The 16,413-nt window shown below is 46.5% G+C and overlaps 1 protein-coding gene across 5 annotated transcripts in view; it reads left to right on the top strand.

Moving 5' to 3' along the window:
• The window catches only part of PDE4DIP (phosphodiesterase 4D interacting protein), a 282,371-nt gene that overhangs the window by 111,935 nt on the left and 154,023 nt on the right, over positions 1–16,413 (top strand). For all 5 annotated transcript variants that reach the window (XM_063133148.1, XM_063133164.1, XM_063133171.1 and 2 more), the window contains 4 exons: positions 3,470–3,583; positions 3,778–3,915; positions 4,433–4,612; positions 6,146–6,313. In XM_063133148.1, the coding sequence (XP_062989218.1) occupies positions 3,470–3,583; positions 3,778–3,915; positions 4,433–4,612; positions 6,146–6,313 (600 nt within the window). The remainder of the gene's footprint in view (positions 1–3,469; positions 3,584–3,777; positions 3,916–4,432; positions 4,613–6,145; positions 6,314–16,413) is intronic.

Below are 16,413 nucleotides of genomic sequence, written 5' to 3'. Positions count from 1 at the left end.
TCAAGGAACTTTGTGCAATAAAATCTCATCCAATGAAACAACTGCAAAAATTAATAATATCAACAACACCAGCAATAAAACATTTAGTCCAGACAGTACTAATACCTAAAACACAATAACAGTAGCCCAGAACAGTCCCTTGAAACACACTCTGGGTAAGGCACCAGGGGTCTGGCAACCTCTCGACTGCTACTTTTCCGGAAATTTGGGGCCCTTCTCTCATGTACTTTGCTCAGTTAATAATATTTGGTCCACCCTAATAGTTACTTCTTTCTAGATCACATTCATGGTGTAAAAGGACTCGCAGGCAATCAGTGGCAAAGGGCCTACAATTCCTCTTAATCATCGAAGTCACACTTTTTTTTTTCAAATCTAGATTTGAAATCCATACATGCTGTGATACTACAACAATATTTTATGCCTTTTCAAAGCAGATTATTTCATCAGACTGAATGAAATTAAATATTAATAAGGCAGGTGTTATCTCAGTTAATGAATACATGAAATAACGTAATACTTTTACAGTGCTCTGCATATTTACTCAGAGTGTCCATAGTTCAGGGGTAAAGCTCATGCTTTGCATGCAGAAAGTCAAATTTTATATAGATACATAAGATTTTAGCTTTTAATAAGTATATAACATTTTCTGGTTCAAAGCCCCAAAATATGGGGAAGCATGGGTTTTAGCCTGCCAGTTGCCTATTTTAATTCTCTGCCCAATAAATTTTATTACAAAACTGAAGGACTAATGTCAGGGGTCTTTTGGCACCATTAAATACTAATAGCTTCTTTGGGCATGAGTTTTTACATAGACTGATTTGCTTCTCAGATGCAGTTTTTCAAGCTATGTCACTGAAACTCCCTTCTCCCCACCCTCCAGTGGGCCAAATCCTGCCCCTCCCTCCTCCCCCCTCCCCCCCACTGCTGAGAGGGCAAGTGAATGAGCAGAGAGAGAGAGAGAGAGAGAGAGTCGCAACTTATGCCTGCTTGTTCAACCTCTATGGTAGTCAAGTGGCATAGCTCCACCACTGCCCCATCCAGAGTGCAGAAGTGCAGTGGAGAGAGAGAGAGAGAGAGAGAGAGAGAGAGAGATCAGCTTGTTCAAGGATCCCCCTCTTCCTTGCCCATCTGCATTCTCCTTCTGGACTGTTCAGCAGAGAGGGTTGGGCCCAGCAAGGCCAGTCTTCCCTGCTGTGCCATCTAGAGGTTGAGGGAGGGAGGGAGGGAGAGAAGTCCAGCAAGAGGAGGCAGCAGCTCTTCCTCTGCCTTACTGCTTGCCCAGACTTTGCATAGCAAAGCATTGGGCAAGTGATGTTTGTTGCTGCCTCTAACCACTTACCTGCCCCGCCCCTCTCCATGCTTGGTTGACCCTCTGCCTTTGGGCAATGCGGTGGGGAGGAATGGGCCCTGTGGGGTCACTCAAAGTGAACGAGTGAGTGAGCAACAGGTGGTGGCTGCACCTTGCAGGAGCAGCCATTGTGTGCTCCCTCTTCCTGGGCCCAATCCCCGCTGCCATGCCACCCAAAGGAAGCGCGCAGGTGAGTGTGTGAGAGAATGAGGTGGCTGCTCCTTAGAGCCTTAGAGCCGCTCCTGCATGCTCGCTCACTCCCACCCCCAAGGTGGGCAGTGCTGGGAATTTAGTTCAGCAGTGCGCCATTCACACAGAGAGGGCAGGTGGCCAGAGTTGACTCATTGTTTCTCTCGAGGCAGCACATTGGGCCCAATCCTCCACGCTGTGGCATCCGCAGAGGGGAGGTGGGAACTGTTCCTGCATTCTCTTGGTTCCACACATGGCTGCTGGGCTCAGTTCTCCTTGCCTTGCCTCACAGAGATGTATTCACCTCCAGGTGGCCCAGTAGGCCCAGTCCTTAGTGCCACCTCTCCAAGAGGGCAGGCGAATAATTGTGGGCAGTAATGGACATTCTTTGCAATTAGTACTCACTTGTCTCGTCTTGCAGGCAAGTGAACAATAGCTGTCCCCTGCAGCCTTCCCTTTGAATCTGGGTGGGAGTAGGAAGGGGAGATGTTACTACTGCTGGGTATGGAACAGAAATGCTGCATCCAGGGGGCCCTAACCTCTTCAAGACGGCTGCACCTCAGTAGCAGCTGGTCAGCAGTTAGAGTTGGTGGGGCCTCCCAATGGTGCCAATCCCTGATGCCAGCCCTAATTGGAGAAGTCCTGCTGCTTCTGCTGCTGTCTCCTCTTCCTGCTGGTGCTTGAGTTAAGCAGCACAATGTCCCTCCCAATCAACTCCTGGTGTTTGGCACATGCCACAATACAGTGCAGATTTTGTATGTCCCTCTCCCTGCATCTCTGTGCCACCCCTTCTCTCTCCTGACCCAGTCCCAAATGCAGAGTAATCCCTGTCTTTGAGGTTTTCTTAACAGCCCTATCTACTGCTGCTGAATTAAGAATACCTGTTTCTCCCTCTACAAAAAGGTTCTGCCTCCCCTTCCACTATTAACAGCCCAATCCTGTGTATAATTAGGCATGCCTGAGTTCATTGGAAATCAATGGGTTTAGACCTGTCTAACTCTGCATAAGATTTATGAATTACCTTATTGATTTGCGCATTTATATCTTACCTTTTTGTGATCAAACCAAACTCAAAGTGGTTTACAAATAAATTAGGCAGTAAGACTCCCAATACAGTATAATCTGGACCCCAGAGAGAAAGAGCTACAGGATACTAGAGATCTATTTCTATATGGGGAACATATAGAAATAAATACACTCCAAAATATATGGGGAACATATAAGAATAGATACGTTCCCAGGTCATAGATTCCTATATGTTCTCCTGTACTAGAGACCTTCAAGAGGCAGCTGCACAGCCATCTGTCAGGGATGCTTTAAAGTGGATTCCTGCATGGAGCAGGACATTGGACTCGATGCAGGAATCCACCTTAAAGCACCCCTGACAGATGGCTGTGCAGCTGCCTCTTGAATGCCTCTAGTACAGGAGAACATATAAGAATAGGTACTCTCCAAGATATATGGGGCCCAAATCTTACAGAGCTACAGTTGCAGGGAATTGTACATAAGCAGCTGTCACAGTGCTGGATGACTAGGTTCACCTCTACCCCTTCCTTTCAGGAGCCATCCATTGGCAATACCACTCCAGGCTGCTAGAGACCACATTGCAGTGGTCTGTCAAGATTAAGGAAGTAAACGGTGGTGGCCAGATATTTGTTTTCTAGGTAAAGTTTCATCTGTTGTAACTTGGGTATGATAAAAGGACACTAGGTTGTGGCTAATACCTGAAGTCCATAGGGTAAAGTTGAGTCAGGTGGTGCTCCTAGGCTGCAAATCTGTTTTATTGTCCTCATCCACAACAGCCACGCTCACTTACCTGAGAGCCCCTGGGTTTCCCACTAGCAGTGCTTCTACTTTGGACCTTCCTGAATTTGCTCAGCAGCAATCTTACTGCATTATTGATGGCCCTGATACATTTCTATGGTTTTCTAGGAATCTAAGGAACTCCTACAGTATCATCAGAAGTTGGACAAGAGCCCCACATTTGCTGATAAAATGGTGCAGAAATTGCAACAACGAATTAAAGACAGAGATACTGCCCTGGAGGTACTTGCAGAGCTGTCCAGCACAATCTCTTGTTTGTTTTGTTGTGGTCCCAAGGAACAAATATGCTCCTTTCCTTCCTGTTTGACACATGGGGAGGGAGGAGGGGAACGTTAAGAGGAAGAGTAGGACATATGAGGGGTGTGCCTCTATGACCCTTGTTATTCCTCCCCACCCCCTTCCCTGGACTGTTGTAGCGAGCAGTAGATGAAAAATTCTGTGTGCTTGAAGATAGAGAACAAGAACGGCAGCAGCTCCATTTGTCTGTAAAGGAGCGAGAGCGTGATCTGGAAGGACTGCGCAGAGTCCTCTCCAGCAACCAAGCTACCATTCAGGTAGGTTGCTACAGCAATATGAGCAGAGCTTATGTCTGTCTTTCTCTCTGCCATGGCTTCCTGCTCACCATTAAGATTGACACTATAATGCAATGCTTTTCAAGACAGCTCTTGAAATATCTCCTTTGCTGTGACTTTTAGGTTGACTTGAGCTAGGTCGCAGTTGATCTAGTGTTCTAGAGGAACAGCCCAGTGTTTCATCTAACTGAATATTTCTACCCTGATTTGCAGCAAGTCTCTAAAGTCTCAGCAGAGAGCTCTTCCTGCTGAATTAGGTTCTTATCCAACTATAGATATAAAGAATAGAATGTGAATCTTAGAAACCTGACTTATGTCTACTCTGCCAGAGAGTGAGGGGCCAGTGTGATGTTGGGAATTACTCCAAAGCAACATGGAAGGCATACAGAAGGACCTGATGGAATCAGTGCTGTTCATTTTGGGCTTCAGGAAATTCATAAGGAGGCCTGGCTGGGTCCCATGTTAATCTGTTTGTTTCTGCCCACTTTTTCTATATTAGGGCCTGGAGAGCTTATTGAAAGCCAAGGGCTTGGAACTTGAGCAGCTGTTGGCCTCCTATCAGAATTTGAAGTGGCTGAAAGAAGAAATGGAAGCAAAATCCCACAAATGGCAGACCGAGCAAGAGAGAATTGTTCAGCAACTGCAGGCAGCTCTGTATGACAGGAACAAGGAAGTGGAAGTAAGGCTCGTGGTCCAGCTTTTGCTGCTGGAGCATGGAAGGCAGGAATATTTTCCATGCTAAGATTTGAAAGTAGTGGTTGGGGGGCATTAGAGCTATTATCACACCTTTCTAGGAAACTTTTGTCATTGTTCCAGGCTCATGGTAATTCTGCAGGCATGCCCCTCGGCATCTTTGACATTATTTCTGGAATCCAGAAAGCAGCTTTTCTTAATGTTGGTTATGGTGCATTGCCATAAGTGCTGCCTGTCCCTTGGCAACATCACCAGGTGCTTGCACTAAAATAATCTGCTACTGTCCAAATGTTTTGCAGCTGGGTCAGTAGCAGAGCAACAGGACTTCTGTAGTTGGAGGGCCTGTTCTCCTCCTCCCTCCTAATACTTGTCCTTATCCTAGGTGCTCTCAACAACACTGTTATGCAAGCTGTATTTGAAAGCAAAGGTTTTGACAGCTGCTACAACTGGCAATGCCCCTTTTCGCTTTGCAGCAGGACCGGGTGGAAAGATGGTAGCCCCCTTAATAGAGCTATTCAAAAGTAAATTACTCCCCCTGGGTCCATGCAGACATTACCTCTTTGGAGTCAACGCAGCATAAATTCTTATCCAGAGTATTCGGGGTACCTAGATCCACCTCCAAGGCCATTGTCCTATTAGAAACAGCTTGTCATTCCGTGGGAACACTTGTCCAAAAATCAGCCATCTTCTTTTGGCTAAAGATAGTGTTCCAACTGGTCTCATCCTTGGTTTTATCAGCATATGACAATATGGGGAAAGACTCTTGGGCAGACAAAATAAGATGATCTATCTCTGAGCTGGGCTTTTCTCAAACTTACCTACTAGCAAGGGGGTACGATTGTGCCAAGGAGGAGATCTTTAGAAGGCTACATGATGTTGACATCCAGACAGCAATGGCAGTCATTGCTGGGAGTCGTTCCAACATGATCTATAAAAGTATTATTACCTTCCCAGGGAAGGTCCCCCGTACTTAACTTCTGTCACCTCATATGAGCTGAGATGGCTTATGACTCGGTGCAGACTGAATTCACTCCAGCTGATGGAGGTGAAGGCACGCTATAGGTCCTGCCGCAGTGTAAAAGCAGATTGCCCAACTGGCTGTCTTAAGGCAGACACTTCCCAGTAGACACTTCCTAGTGGAGTACCCATTGTACGCATAGTTGAGGAAACAATATCTTGAGCTCTTAATTGTTGGGTTCAATTATATCTCCTCTGCAAGCATAATTCTAACCCTACCGGCTGGTACGGACTATTACACATCATATAGGACTACCAAGTTTGTCAATGGGCTCTGGAGAAACGAAAGTCACTTATTAATATAATATAATATGTCAGCAAATATCGTCCAGGATTACAAGATGTTTTAACCTGCTCTTGTTAGCCATTTTATTAACACTTTGTATTTTGTTATTAACTCTGGCATGAGGAGTTATTTTATTATGTTTCTGTATGTGCATGGCCCGACTGGCTAATAAGCAATAAACTGTTGTTTTTGTTGTTGTTGTTGTTGTTATGCAAGCTGGGGGCTGGGCAGAGGAATATTGTGGAAGAGCTCTGCTTCCGCCTTCAACAGAAGGAGCAGATCATCAAGGAATTCCTAACGGACAAGAGCAGGCAGGCTGTAGAACAAGTGGCTGAGCTTCAGGAGTTGCTTCAAGCTGTGAGCTGCAGAGAGCAGCAGAGACATGTAAGTGGGACAGAGTGCAGCAGTTCAATGTGACTAGCATTGTTCCCTGGTGCTTCAGTTGTGAACCTTTCCCACCAGCTTCTCCAGTGCCTTGAGTTGGGGTCCTTGAGTTCTGCTAGGATTCCCACTCCCTCTCCTTCTCCAGGCATTTTGTCTAGTTTCTCCTATCTCTTGAGGAGTTTCCTGCTAATGTGTATGGCAGTTCGATCAGTGCCCTAGTTCAGGGGTGTGGAACTGTTTTTGGACCATGGTGGGAATGGGTGACCCTGGCATTATCCAGTCCGCGGCCAAGACCCCAGATGGAGGAGCCACCACTTTGCTCATGGCAGCTTTGCCTGGCCTGTACCTTCCTTCATTGGTGAGTGGGCAAAGCACTTAGCATGCTGCTTGCTCTCCTAATTGGGATGGTGAATGGTGTGCAGTGGATTCTCTGCTGTCCTCTGTGATCACTGACCGGGAATCCCCTCTCCACTAGCCTTCAGGAGGCAGGATTTCAGAGAGGGGGAGTGGCCTTGCATGAGGCCCCAAGGGCTGGGTGGCTTGCCTGGTAGGCCAGAGGTTTCCCATCTCTGCCCTAGTTGATCTCTGGAGCTTGACAGTGTCACTCCTGGACAACCTTTGGTATCCCATAGAGCAGGGATGCCTTCAAGCCCTGCCCCCTGGAGAAATCCTTGCTGTTATCTCCCATCTGCAATGCTGCATGCTAGAGCATCCCTGCATGTTGCTCAAAGCGACGGCCCTGGTCACCATTGGGGAGGAGTGGCTACTCTACCTAGCATCAGCTGAATCCTTTCCTCCTTGCTGAGAGAAGAATGGAAGTCCATGTCTCAGTCAACATGGAGAAAGGCAAAACAGATAGGAGTCAGAGTCAGTAGGCCATACCCACTGACATCATCTGGCCTGCGGAGGGCCTGTTGGGGGGCAGTTCAGCTCCTCATCTGATTATGGTTCTGCACCTCTGTCATTGAACTGGTTTATCGCCTTGACTTTCTGAGAGTTAGGGATAATGGATAGGTAGCATGGGCTAACAGAGGGAACCTTGGGCCAAATCCCATCAACACAAGTGAGAGCTTATTTTGGCTCCTGGTATTTATTCACCTGCCCTTGTTTGCAAGTTTGTTTCAGTCTTAATGAGAGCCAATGTGGTCTTGTGGTTAGAGAGTTGGACTGGGATTTGGGAGGTCTCCACTTGGCCGTGAAGCTCACTGGGTGACTTTGGGCCAGTCACTGACTCTCAGCCTAAGCTACATCACAGTGTGGTTGTGAGGATACAATGGTGCCTTGAGTTCCTTGCAAGAGAAAAAAAGACAGGATATAAATGTAATAGCGATGATGATGATGATGATGATGATGATGATGATGATGATGATCTGGAAAGTGCCTCAAACCATATGAATCTGCCTGACCCTAGAGATAATCTTTTGAGGTGTTGTTCATTTCCCATCCCCACACCCTACACACACACACGCACACCCCGTTGGCAGTGTGGCAGGTTGGTATGAGGATCAGGGACTTTTCTGTGGTGGCATCAAGATAGTGCATTGCCCTGCCAAAGGAAGAGCGTATACCTGGGTGTATCGCTGCTCATCTTTTGACAGACAATCAACACATACCTTTTCCATCAACCATTTTCAGATATGGTCTTTTAAATAGGTTTTCACATCTGTCACCTTGAAAATAGACACACACACACACACACACACACACACACACACACACGTATTATAACACATATAGATAGGTGGAATATAAATGCAGAAAAAGAAATAATAAACACATACCAGATGATGCTGAGAAAATAACAGAGAATGGACATCACCTTTATGCCCTTCTTGTGACATTTTCGATTGCCTGTTGTTAGAAATGGAAAGCTGGAGTAGATAGACCAGCAAGGCAATTCTTAAGAACATAAGAAGTGCCATGCTGGATGAGACCGAGGGTCCATCTAGAATCATAGAATCATAGAATAGCAGAGTTGGAAGGGGCCTATAAGGCCATCTAGTCCAACCCCCTGCTCAATGCAGGAATCCACCCTAAAGCATCCCTGACAGATGCTTGTCCAGCTGCCTCTTGAAGGCCTCTAGTGTGGGAGAGCCCACAACCTCCCTAGGTAACTGATTCCATTGTCGCACTGCTCTAACAGTCAGGAAGTTTTTCCTGATGTCCAGCTGGAATCTGGCTTCCTTTTACTTGAGCCCGTTATTCCGTGTCCTGCACTCTGGGAGGATCGAGAAGAGATCCTGGCCCTCCTCTGTGTGACAAACTTAAGTATTTGAAGACTGCTATCATGTCTCCCTCCATCTTCTCTTCTCCAGGCTAAACATGCCCAGTTCTTTCAGCCTCTCTTCATAGGGCTTTGTTTCCAGACCCCTGATCATCCTGGTTGCCCTCCTCTGAACACGCTCCAGCTTGTCTGCGTCCTTCTGGAATTGTGGAGCCCAGAACTGGACGCAATACTCTAGATGAGGCCTAATCAGGGCCGAATAGAGAGGAACCAGTATCTCACGTGATTTGGAAGCTATGCTTCCATTAATGCATCCCAAAATAGCATTGGCCTTTCTTGCAGCCATATCGCACTGTTGGCTCATATTCAGCTTGCAATCTATTTATTTATTTATTTATTTATTTAAGGATTTTTATGCCGCCATTCAGCCAAAAAAGGCTCTCACGGCGGCTTACAAAAGTATTTCTTGACAGTCCCTGCCCACAGGCTTACAATCTAAAAGACATGACACAAAAGGAAAGGGGATTGGGAGGGAGGAGGAGGAGGAGGAGGGGGAAAAGGAAAGCAAATTCAGGCACTACAATCTTAGTTGGAAAGTTCAGCAGTTACAGGTGACAGCAGGAGGGAGGGGTGCCTGGCTGCTGCTTCCTCCCTCACTGGTGGCCTCTGCAGAGACAATTGGTAGCAGGAGGGAGGGGGCTCTCAGGTCTACAACAATTCCAAGATCCTTCTCATTTGTAGTATTGCTGAGCCAAGTATCCCCCATCTTGTAATTGTGCATTTGGTTTCTATTTCCTAAATGTAGAACTTGGCATTTATCCCTATTAAATTTCATTCTGTTGTTTTCAGCCCAGCATTCCAGCCTATCAAGATCACTTTGAAGTTTGTTTCTGTCTTCCAGGGTATTAGCTATCCCACCCAATTTTGTGTCATCTGCAAATTTGATCAGCGTTCCCTCCTCGTCCAAATCATTAATAAAAATGTTGAAGAGCACTGGGCCCAGGACTGAGCCCTGCGGCACCCCACTCATTGCCTCTCCCCAGTTTGAGAAGGTTCCATTGATAAGTACTCTTTGAGTCCGATTCTGTAGCCAACTGTGAATCCACCTAATAGTTGTTCCATCTAGCCCACTTTTAGCTAGTTTGTTAATCAGAATGTCATGTGGTACTTTGTCAAAAGCTTTGCTGAAGTCAAGATATATGACGTCCACAGCATTCCCACAGTCCACAAGGGAGGTTATCCTATCAAAAAAATGAGTTAATTTGTCTGACAGGATTTGTTCCTGACAAATCCATGTTGGCTTCTAGTGATCACTGCATTGATTTCAAGGTGTTTACAGATTTCAAGGTGTTTACAGATGTAGTCCAGCACTCTGTTCACACAGTGGCCAAGCAGCTGTTGACCAGGGACCAACAAAGCAGGACACGGTGCAACAGCACCCTCCCACCCATGTTCCCCAACAACTGGTGTATATAGGCTTATTGCCTCTGATAATAGAGGTAGCACATAGCTACCAGGACTAGTAGCCATTGATAGCCTTATGTAAACTGCCCAGAGAGCTTCAGCTATGGGGCAGTATATAAATGTAATAAATCTAATCAAATCAATCCTCGAGGAATTGATCCAACCCCCTTTTAAAACCATCCAAATTGGTGGGCACTTCTCCTGGTAGAGAATTCCATAGTTTAACCATGCACTGTGTAAATAAGTACTTCCTTTTAGCTGTCCTGAATCTCCCAACAATCAGCTTCTTGGGATGAGCCCAGGTTCTAGTATTATGGGAGAGGGAGAAAAATGTCTCCCTATCCACATTCTCCACACCATGGATAATTTTGTGCACCTCTATCATGTCTCCCTTTAGCCTCCTTTTTTCCAAGCTAAATAATCCCAGCTGTTGTAACCTTTCCTCAAAGGGGAGTTGGAATAGCCCCTTAATAGTTTTAGTTGCCCTTTTCTGCACTTTTTCCAGCTCTATAATAGCTTCTTCTTTTTTAGGTGTTGTGACCAGAACTGTTCTTCTTTGTGGTCTCTGTGCATCACACATATGGGCCTGCGCGAAGCCCCGCTTCAGGAATTTTCCATAGCTAAGAGCCATTTTCGGCAGGAAACCCTCCCCTCTCTACTGCGCATGTGCAGGAGGGTTCCCGCCCAGATTCCCCAGTTCTTCTTCGACCGTCATCGTGACAGCCTTGTCGGGAACTTCTCTCTCCTCAAAACAAAAATATAGCTAAGACTTACCTTCTTTGTCTTCTTTACTCTTATCTTGGATCCTTTCCACCTTCTTCGTCATCTTCTACTTCTTTCTTCCCTAAATAAATAAATAAATAAATAAATTACCTCATTCTCTATCCTTCAACTTCTTCCTTGACCGCATGGGCCCCAAGACCCCATTCAAAAAGTGTGCCCACTGTGGGATGAAATTGCCGCCCTTGGATGGCCACATTTTCTGCATCATTCGCCTTGGAGAAGGACATAAGGTAGACGCTTGTCCCCATTGCCAAGCCTTTTCGAAGCAAACAAGGTGGAATCGGGCGGACAAACTGCGGGCCAAGCTGTGGGAGAGAGCACTTGCGGCGGTAGATAAACCGACCATGGCTTCTCAACAAAAGTCATTAGTGTCTCCAGCTCCTGTCGAGCCATCAACGAGTCAGGCTGACAGTCCCCGCCAGGATCCCCCTGCGACACTAGGGCGATCTTTGACTGCTTCAGTAGCAAAAAAGCTATCCAAGAAAGCACGGACCCCTAAGTCCTCAGACCTTGCAAAGCGAAAGAAGAAGGCAAAATCGTCCCATAAGCAAGATCGCCACAAGACTAAAACTTCGACGTTGACTATATTATCGCTGTCCACTCCTGCTCCACTATCGACAATACAAACGATTACGACGGTCGGCGCCCCCTCGACATCGATGATCGAGCCGATGATCAACTCCCTTGTCAGAAGGTGAAATTAGGGATAATGCATCCCTCCAGGGCAGGGACCGAGGACGCTCAGGAATGGGGTCGAGCGGATGCTCACCCCCAAGGGAACACTTACCGGCTACTGTAGAACGCAGATCTGATTATCGAAGATTGCCCACTCCCTTCGAACGTAGATCGGACTATCGCCATTCGCCTGACTCTGTCTGTTCTGTCCGTTCCATCAACAGTCGATATTGGGAGAGTGAACGCTATTACTATTCAAGACGACACCGCTCCCGATCTCCTGTAAGAGAATGGGAAAGACAATCAGAGTGGTCCCTTCCACCGAGACCTACCTATTATTATAGGGATTGGCACGACGTTCATGATCGATATCAACGTGACGAGAATCGAGCATCATCTCCTCGACGTAGACAAATGCCATCGGCTTCGATTTCACGACCGGATGATGGCGTCGAGGCATTGCAACCAGCTCCACTAGCCATTACGGCAGTAGGCACTGCACCACACTCTACCCGACATCAAGAAGCAACACTTCCTGATCTGCAGCAAACTCAGGCAATTCAAACCGTACAAATAGCCTCATCTCCTGAATCGGGAGAAGACTATTGTTCAGATTCAGCCTCCTGCACTTCAGCTCCCCTTCAATACCATCCCCGGATGCAATAGTGGAAGCACAGGGATCTGTCTCCCCATCCGAGGGCCTGGCCCATTTCGTTGATCTAATTCAAAGAATGGCTCAAGCATTGGGCATAGAGACTTGACAAACAATAGAAAAATTAGTCGATCCTGTCTTCGACGCTATATATACAGAAGCAACAACACCCATCGCTATTCCCTTTTTACCAACCTTAACTGGGGCGGTAAAAGAATCATGGAAAGACCCTGCAGCATTACAACCATCGTCAAAACGACTGGACAACATGTACAGAGTCCTAGACAAAGAAGCAGAATTCCTGTTCACTCATCCCCAGCCGAACTCTATAATTGTGGAGTCGGCCCAAGGCCGTTCACAAAGGGTACGTACTGCACCTATTGACAAGGAAGGTCGACGTCTGGACGTAATGGGCTGTAGATTCTATTCAACTGCGTCTCTAAGCCTAAAAGTGTCAAACTATCAAGCTACAATGTCCAGATACCAGTTATTTTTGTGGGACAAGATGATATCGCTATGTGACAACTTAGGAGATGATCATAGGGTGTTGGCAAGAGTATTCCACTCCAAAGCTACTAAAATGGCACGTCAGCAGATAGCTACAGCAAAACACCAAGCTGATTACGGTGCAAAGACTATGGTAGGAGCAGTGGCCCTTAGAAGGCACTCGTGGCTGAGGTCAGCAGGTCTATCACAGGAAGCTAGAACTCGCATTGAGAGCCTTCCCTTTGATGACACTAACCTTTTTAATTCCACAACTGACGAGGCTATGGATACTGTTCAGAAAGCCAGGATTACAGCAAGGAAAATGGGAATATGCTAAACTCAACAACAGTTCAAGCCTAGAAAATGGTACAGACAATCGGGATTCAATGCCACAAGATACCAACTTGACAGGCAGTCCTTTAAACAACCTTCTCTACCTCAGCAAGGGAAGAAGCAGTTTCTAACATCGAAACCCAGGTTTCAACGTCGTAAACTGGACTACACACAAAATCGACACCTTTGACTCCCCTATTCACAACACCATGAGCACCCCCTTCGGCAACCGTCTCTCGACGTCAAGGGAGACATGGAATAGAATCACTTCAGACAAATGGGTACTCTCCATCATCGAAAACAGCTACAGGATAGAGTTCAATTCTTTACCAACCCTCGGGAGTCCTGAGAACAACTACACCATTGACGCCACTTCAGCAGGAGGTCCGCTCACTTCTAGAGAAGGGAGCAATATGGCCAGTACCAAAAAGACAATTACTGAAGGGATTCTATTCCCGCTATTTCACCATTCCAAAAACCGATGGGGACATCCGTCCCATATTGGACCTATGAGAGGTCAATACCTTTATAACACTGAAGAGGTTTCGTATGGTCTCCCTTCCCACGATACTACCACTACTCACAGAGAAGTCATGGTTTGCCTCCATCGACCTCAAAAACGCTTGTTTCCATGTAGCCATTCACCACGACAGCCAGCGATACCTACGCTTCGCCATAGGCCAGCGCGCTTTTCAATTCCACGTCCTGCTATTCGGTCTTTCGACAGCACCCAGGGTGTTCACCAAATGTATTGCGGTGGTCTGTGCCCACCTGAGAAGTCGAGGAATACAAATTCACCCTTACATCGACAACTGGCTCCTAGTAGCAGACTCAAAGCATACCCTTCAACAGCACATATGCTACGTACAAAATCTCATGGCGGAGCTAGGGCTTTTGATAAACATAAAAAAGTCAACTCTCCTTCCAACCAAAACCATAAAGTTTATAGGTGCAATTTTGGATTTCATACACCACCAAAGCATTCTTGCCAGTTGACAGGGCAATCGTCATCGAAAACCTAGCAAACGACCTGGCGAAACAACGAACCATGGTGTACACAATGCAGAGACTACTGGGACTGATGGCATCGACCACCATGGTCGTTCCATTTGCAAGGCTCAAGATGAGACATTTGCAGCTCTGGTCCAACAAAGTGTTCAACCCACTAAGGAATGCCAGATGTGTTTTTCTCTCCTTATCACTGGCAGTGACCAAATCCTTGAAGTGGTGGATGAACTGGCAGAATCTAACGAAGGGAATATCTTTCAAACCATCGATGCCAACGAGGTCAATAACGACGGATGCCTCATGCACGGGATGAGGAGCTCATCTCGACTCGTTAAAAGTACAAGGGCTGTGGTCAACCAGGGAGGAAAGGGCGCACATCAACTACCTTGAACTGCTGGCAGTCCAAAGAGCACTCAAAGCATTCAAAACCGAGATCCACACCCACCATGTTTAAGTGACTTCAGACAACATGACAGTCGTGTTCTACATCAACAAGCAAAGGGGAATGAAATCCCTGCCCTTGACCAAACTTACCATATACATATGGGAATGCTGCATTTGACATCGAGTATTCATCACTGCAGTTCATATAGCAGGACTATCCAATACACTGGCAGACACCCTCAGCAGACAGTCGTTGATAGTCCACGAATGGCAAATCCATCCTCAGGTCATCAAGGAAGTATTCCACCTCTGGGGAGAACCGGACATAGATCTATTTGCAACAGCGAACAACACAGTATGTCACCAATTCTGCAGCAGAGCCTGGAATGGGAAGGAGACGCATTTCTCCACAAGTGGAACAATCATTTCCTATACCTATTCCCTCCGTTCCCTCTGATAACAAGAATACTTGCCAAGGTCATTCACGACAATGCAGATTGCATAATTCTGACCCCTTGGTGGCCCAGACAGAACTGGTTCGCAACCCTATTGAACAGGTCACAAGGTCTCTTCATACGGCTGCCAATGACACGAGACCTTCTGTTCCAGGATCAAGGTCGGATATGCCACCCAGACCTCGACACCCTACATACGACAGCTTGGAGGCTGAGCCCTTGGTAGGGGATACTGATTTGGCAACCAAAATCCAACACGCAAAAACTATAATAGAAAATGGGCTGCATTTACTGTTTTTGCCTCTGAACGAGGGTTTTTACCCTCAGGCTGCCATGTTCATCAGATCCTGTCCTTTTTACTAGTTTTAGTCGACAGAGGCCTGAAAGTTTCCTCTTTGAAGGTATATTTGACAGCTATTTCTACTTTTCATGACTACATTGATGGATTTAGGGTTTTTTCTCACCCTACTGTTAAGCGTTTTATAAAAGGCTTGTTAAACTTAAACCCACCAGTAAGGACCTTTTCGCCATCATGGAGTTTATCTGTGGTTCTACATGCACTTTCACTTTGAGCCATTAGCAACCACTGACTTACGGCTCCTCACTTTAAAGGTGGTTTTTCTGGTGGCAATTATGTCTGCAAGACACGCCAGTAAACTATGTGCATTAAGAATAGACGAACCTTACCTGGTTTTCCACTTTGATCAGGTGGTACTTTGTCCTGATGTTCAATTTTTACCAAAAGTTGTCTCCAGTTTTCATGTTAACCAAGACATCGTCCTACCAACTTTCTTTCGTTCCCCTTCATCTCCCTTGGAAAAGACGTAACACTCATTAGATGTTAGAAGGGCCTTAGCTTCCTATAAGGATCGCACTGCTCCTTTCCGCCAGTCACAACGCCTATTTGTGTGTCATGGACAGCGTAAAAAAGGTCTACCAGTCTCATCTCAAAGACTCTCTTCGTGGTTGGTGCAATGTATTATCTTGGCCTACCAGTTACAGAAATTAGACCCTCCGACGTTGGTCAGGGGTCAGTCTACTACAGCTGTCTCTACATCATCTGCCTTTCATCGTGGCATAACTGTTCCAGAAATATGTAAAGCAGCAACATGGGCTCGACCAATGACATTCACTCTACAAACTGGACGTCAGGTCAAGATCTGACTGCTCATTTGGTAGAGCAGTGTTGTCATCTGTATTCACTTAAGGACACCAACCCTCCTCCGGTGAGTAAAGGTTGCTAATCGCCCATATGTGTGATGCACAGAGACCACAAAGAAGAAGGACAGGTTGCTTACCTGTAACTGTGGTTCCTCGAGTGGTCATCTGTGCAGTCACACAACCCACCCACCATACTCCCCTCTTGGTGTCCATCAAGTATTACTAATGTTACTTCTAGTAGTTTTTTCAGGTACACCTGCAGGTGTATATATTCCTCAGACGAGGCCTTCAGGTCTCAGAAGAACTGGGGAATCTGGGCGGGAACCCTCCTGCACATGCGCAGTAGAGAGGGGAGTGTTGCCCGCCCAAAATGGCTCTTAGCTATGGAAAATTCCCGAAGCGGGGCTTCGTGCAGGTGCAGAGCCCATATGTGCGACTGCGCAGATGACCACTCAAAGAACCACAGTTACAGGTA

Source organism: Elgaria multicarinata, chromosome 1, assembly GCF_023053635.1.
Source record: "Elgaria multicarinata webbii isolate HBS135686 ecotype San Diego chromosome 1, rElgMul1.1.pri, whole genome shotgun sequence".
Classification (NCBI taxonomy): Eukaryota; Metazoa; Chordata; class Lepidosauria; order Squamata; family Anguidae; genus Elgaria; species Elgaria multicarinata.
Note: the sequence above shows the minus strand (reverse complement) of the source record. Positions and strands in the feature narration are given on the sequence as shown.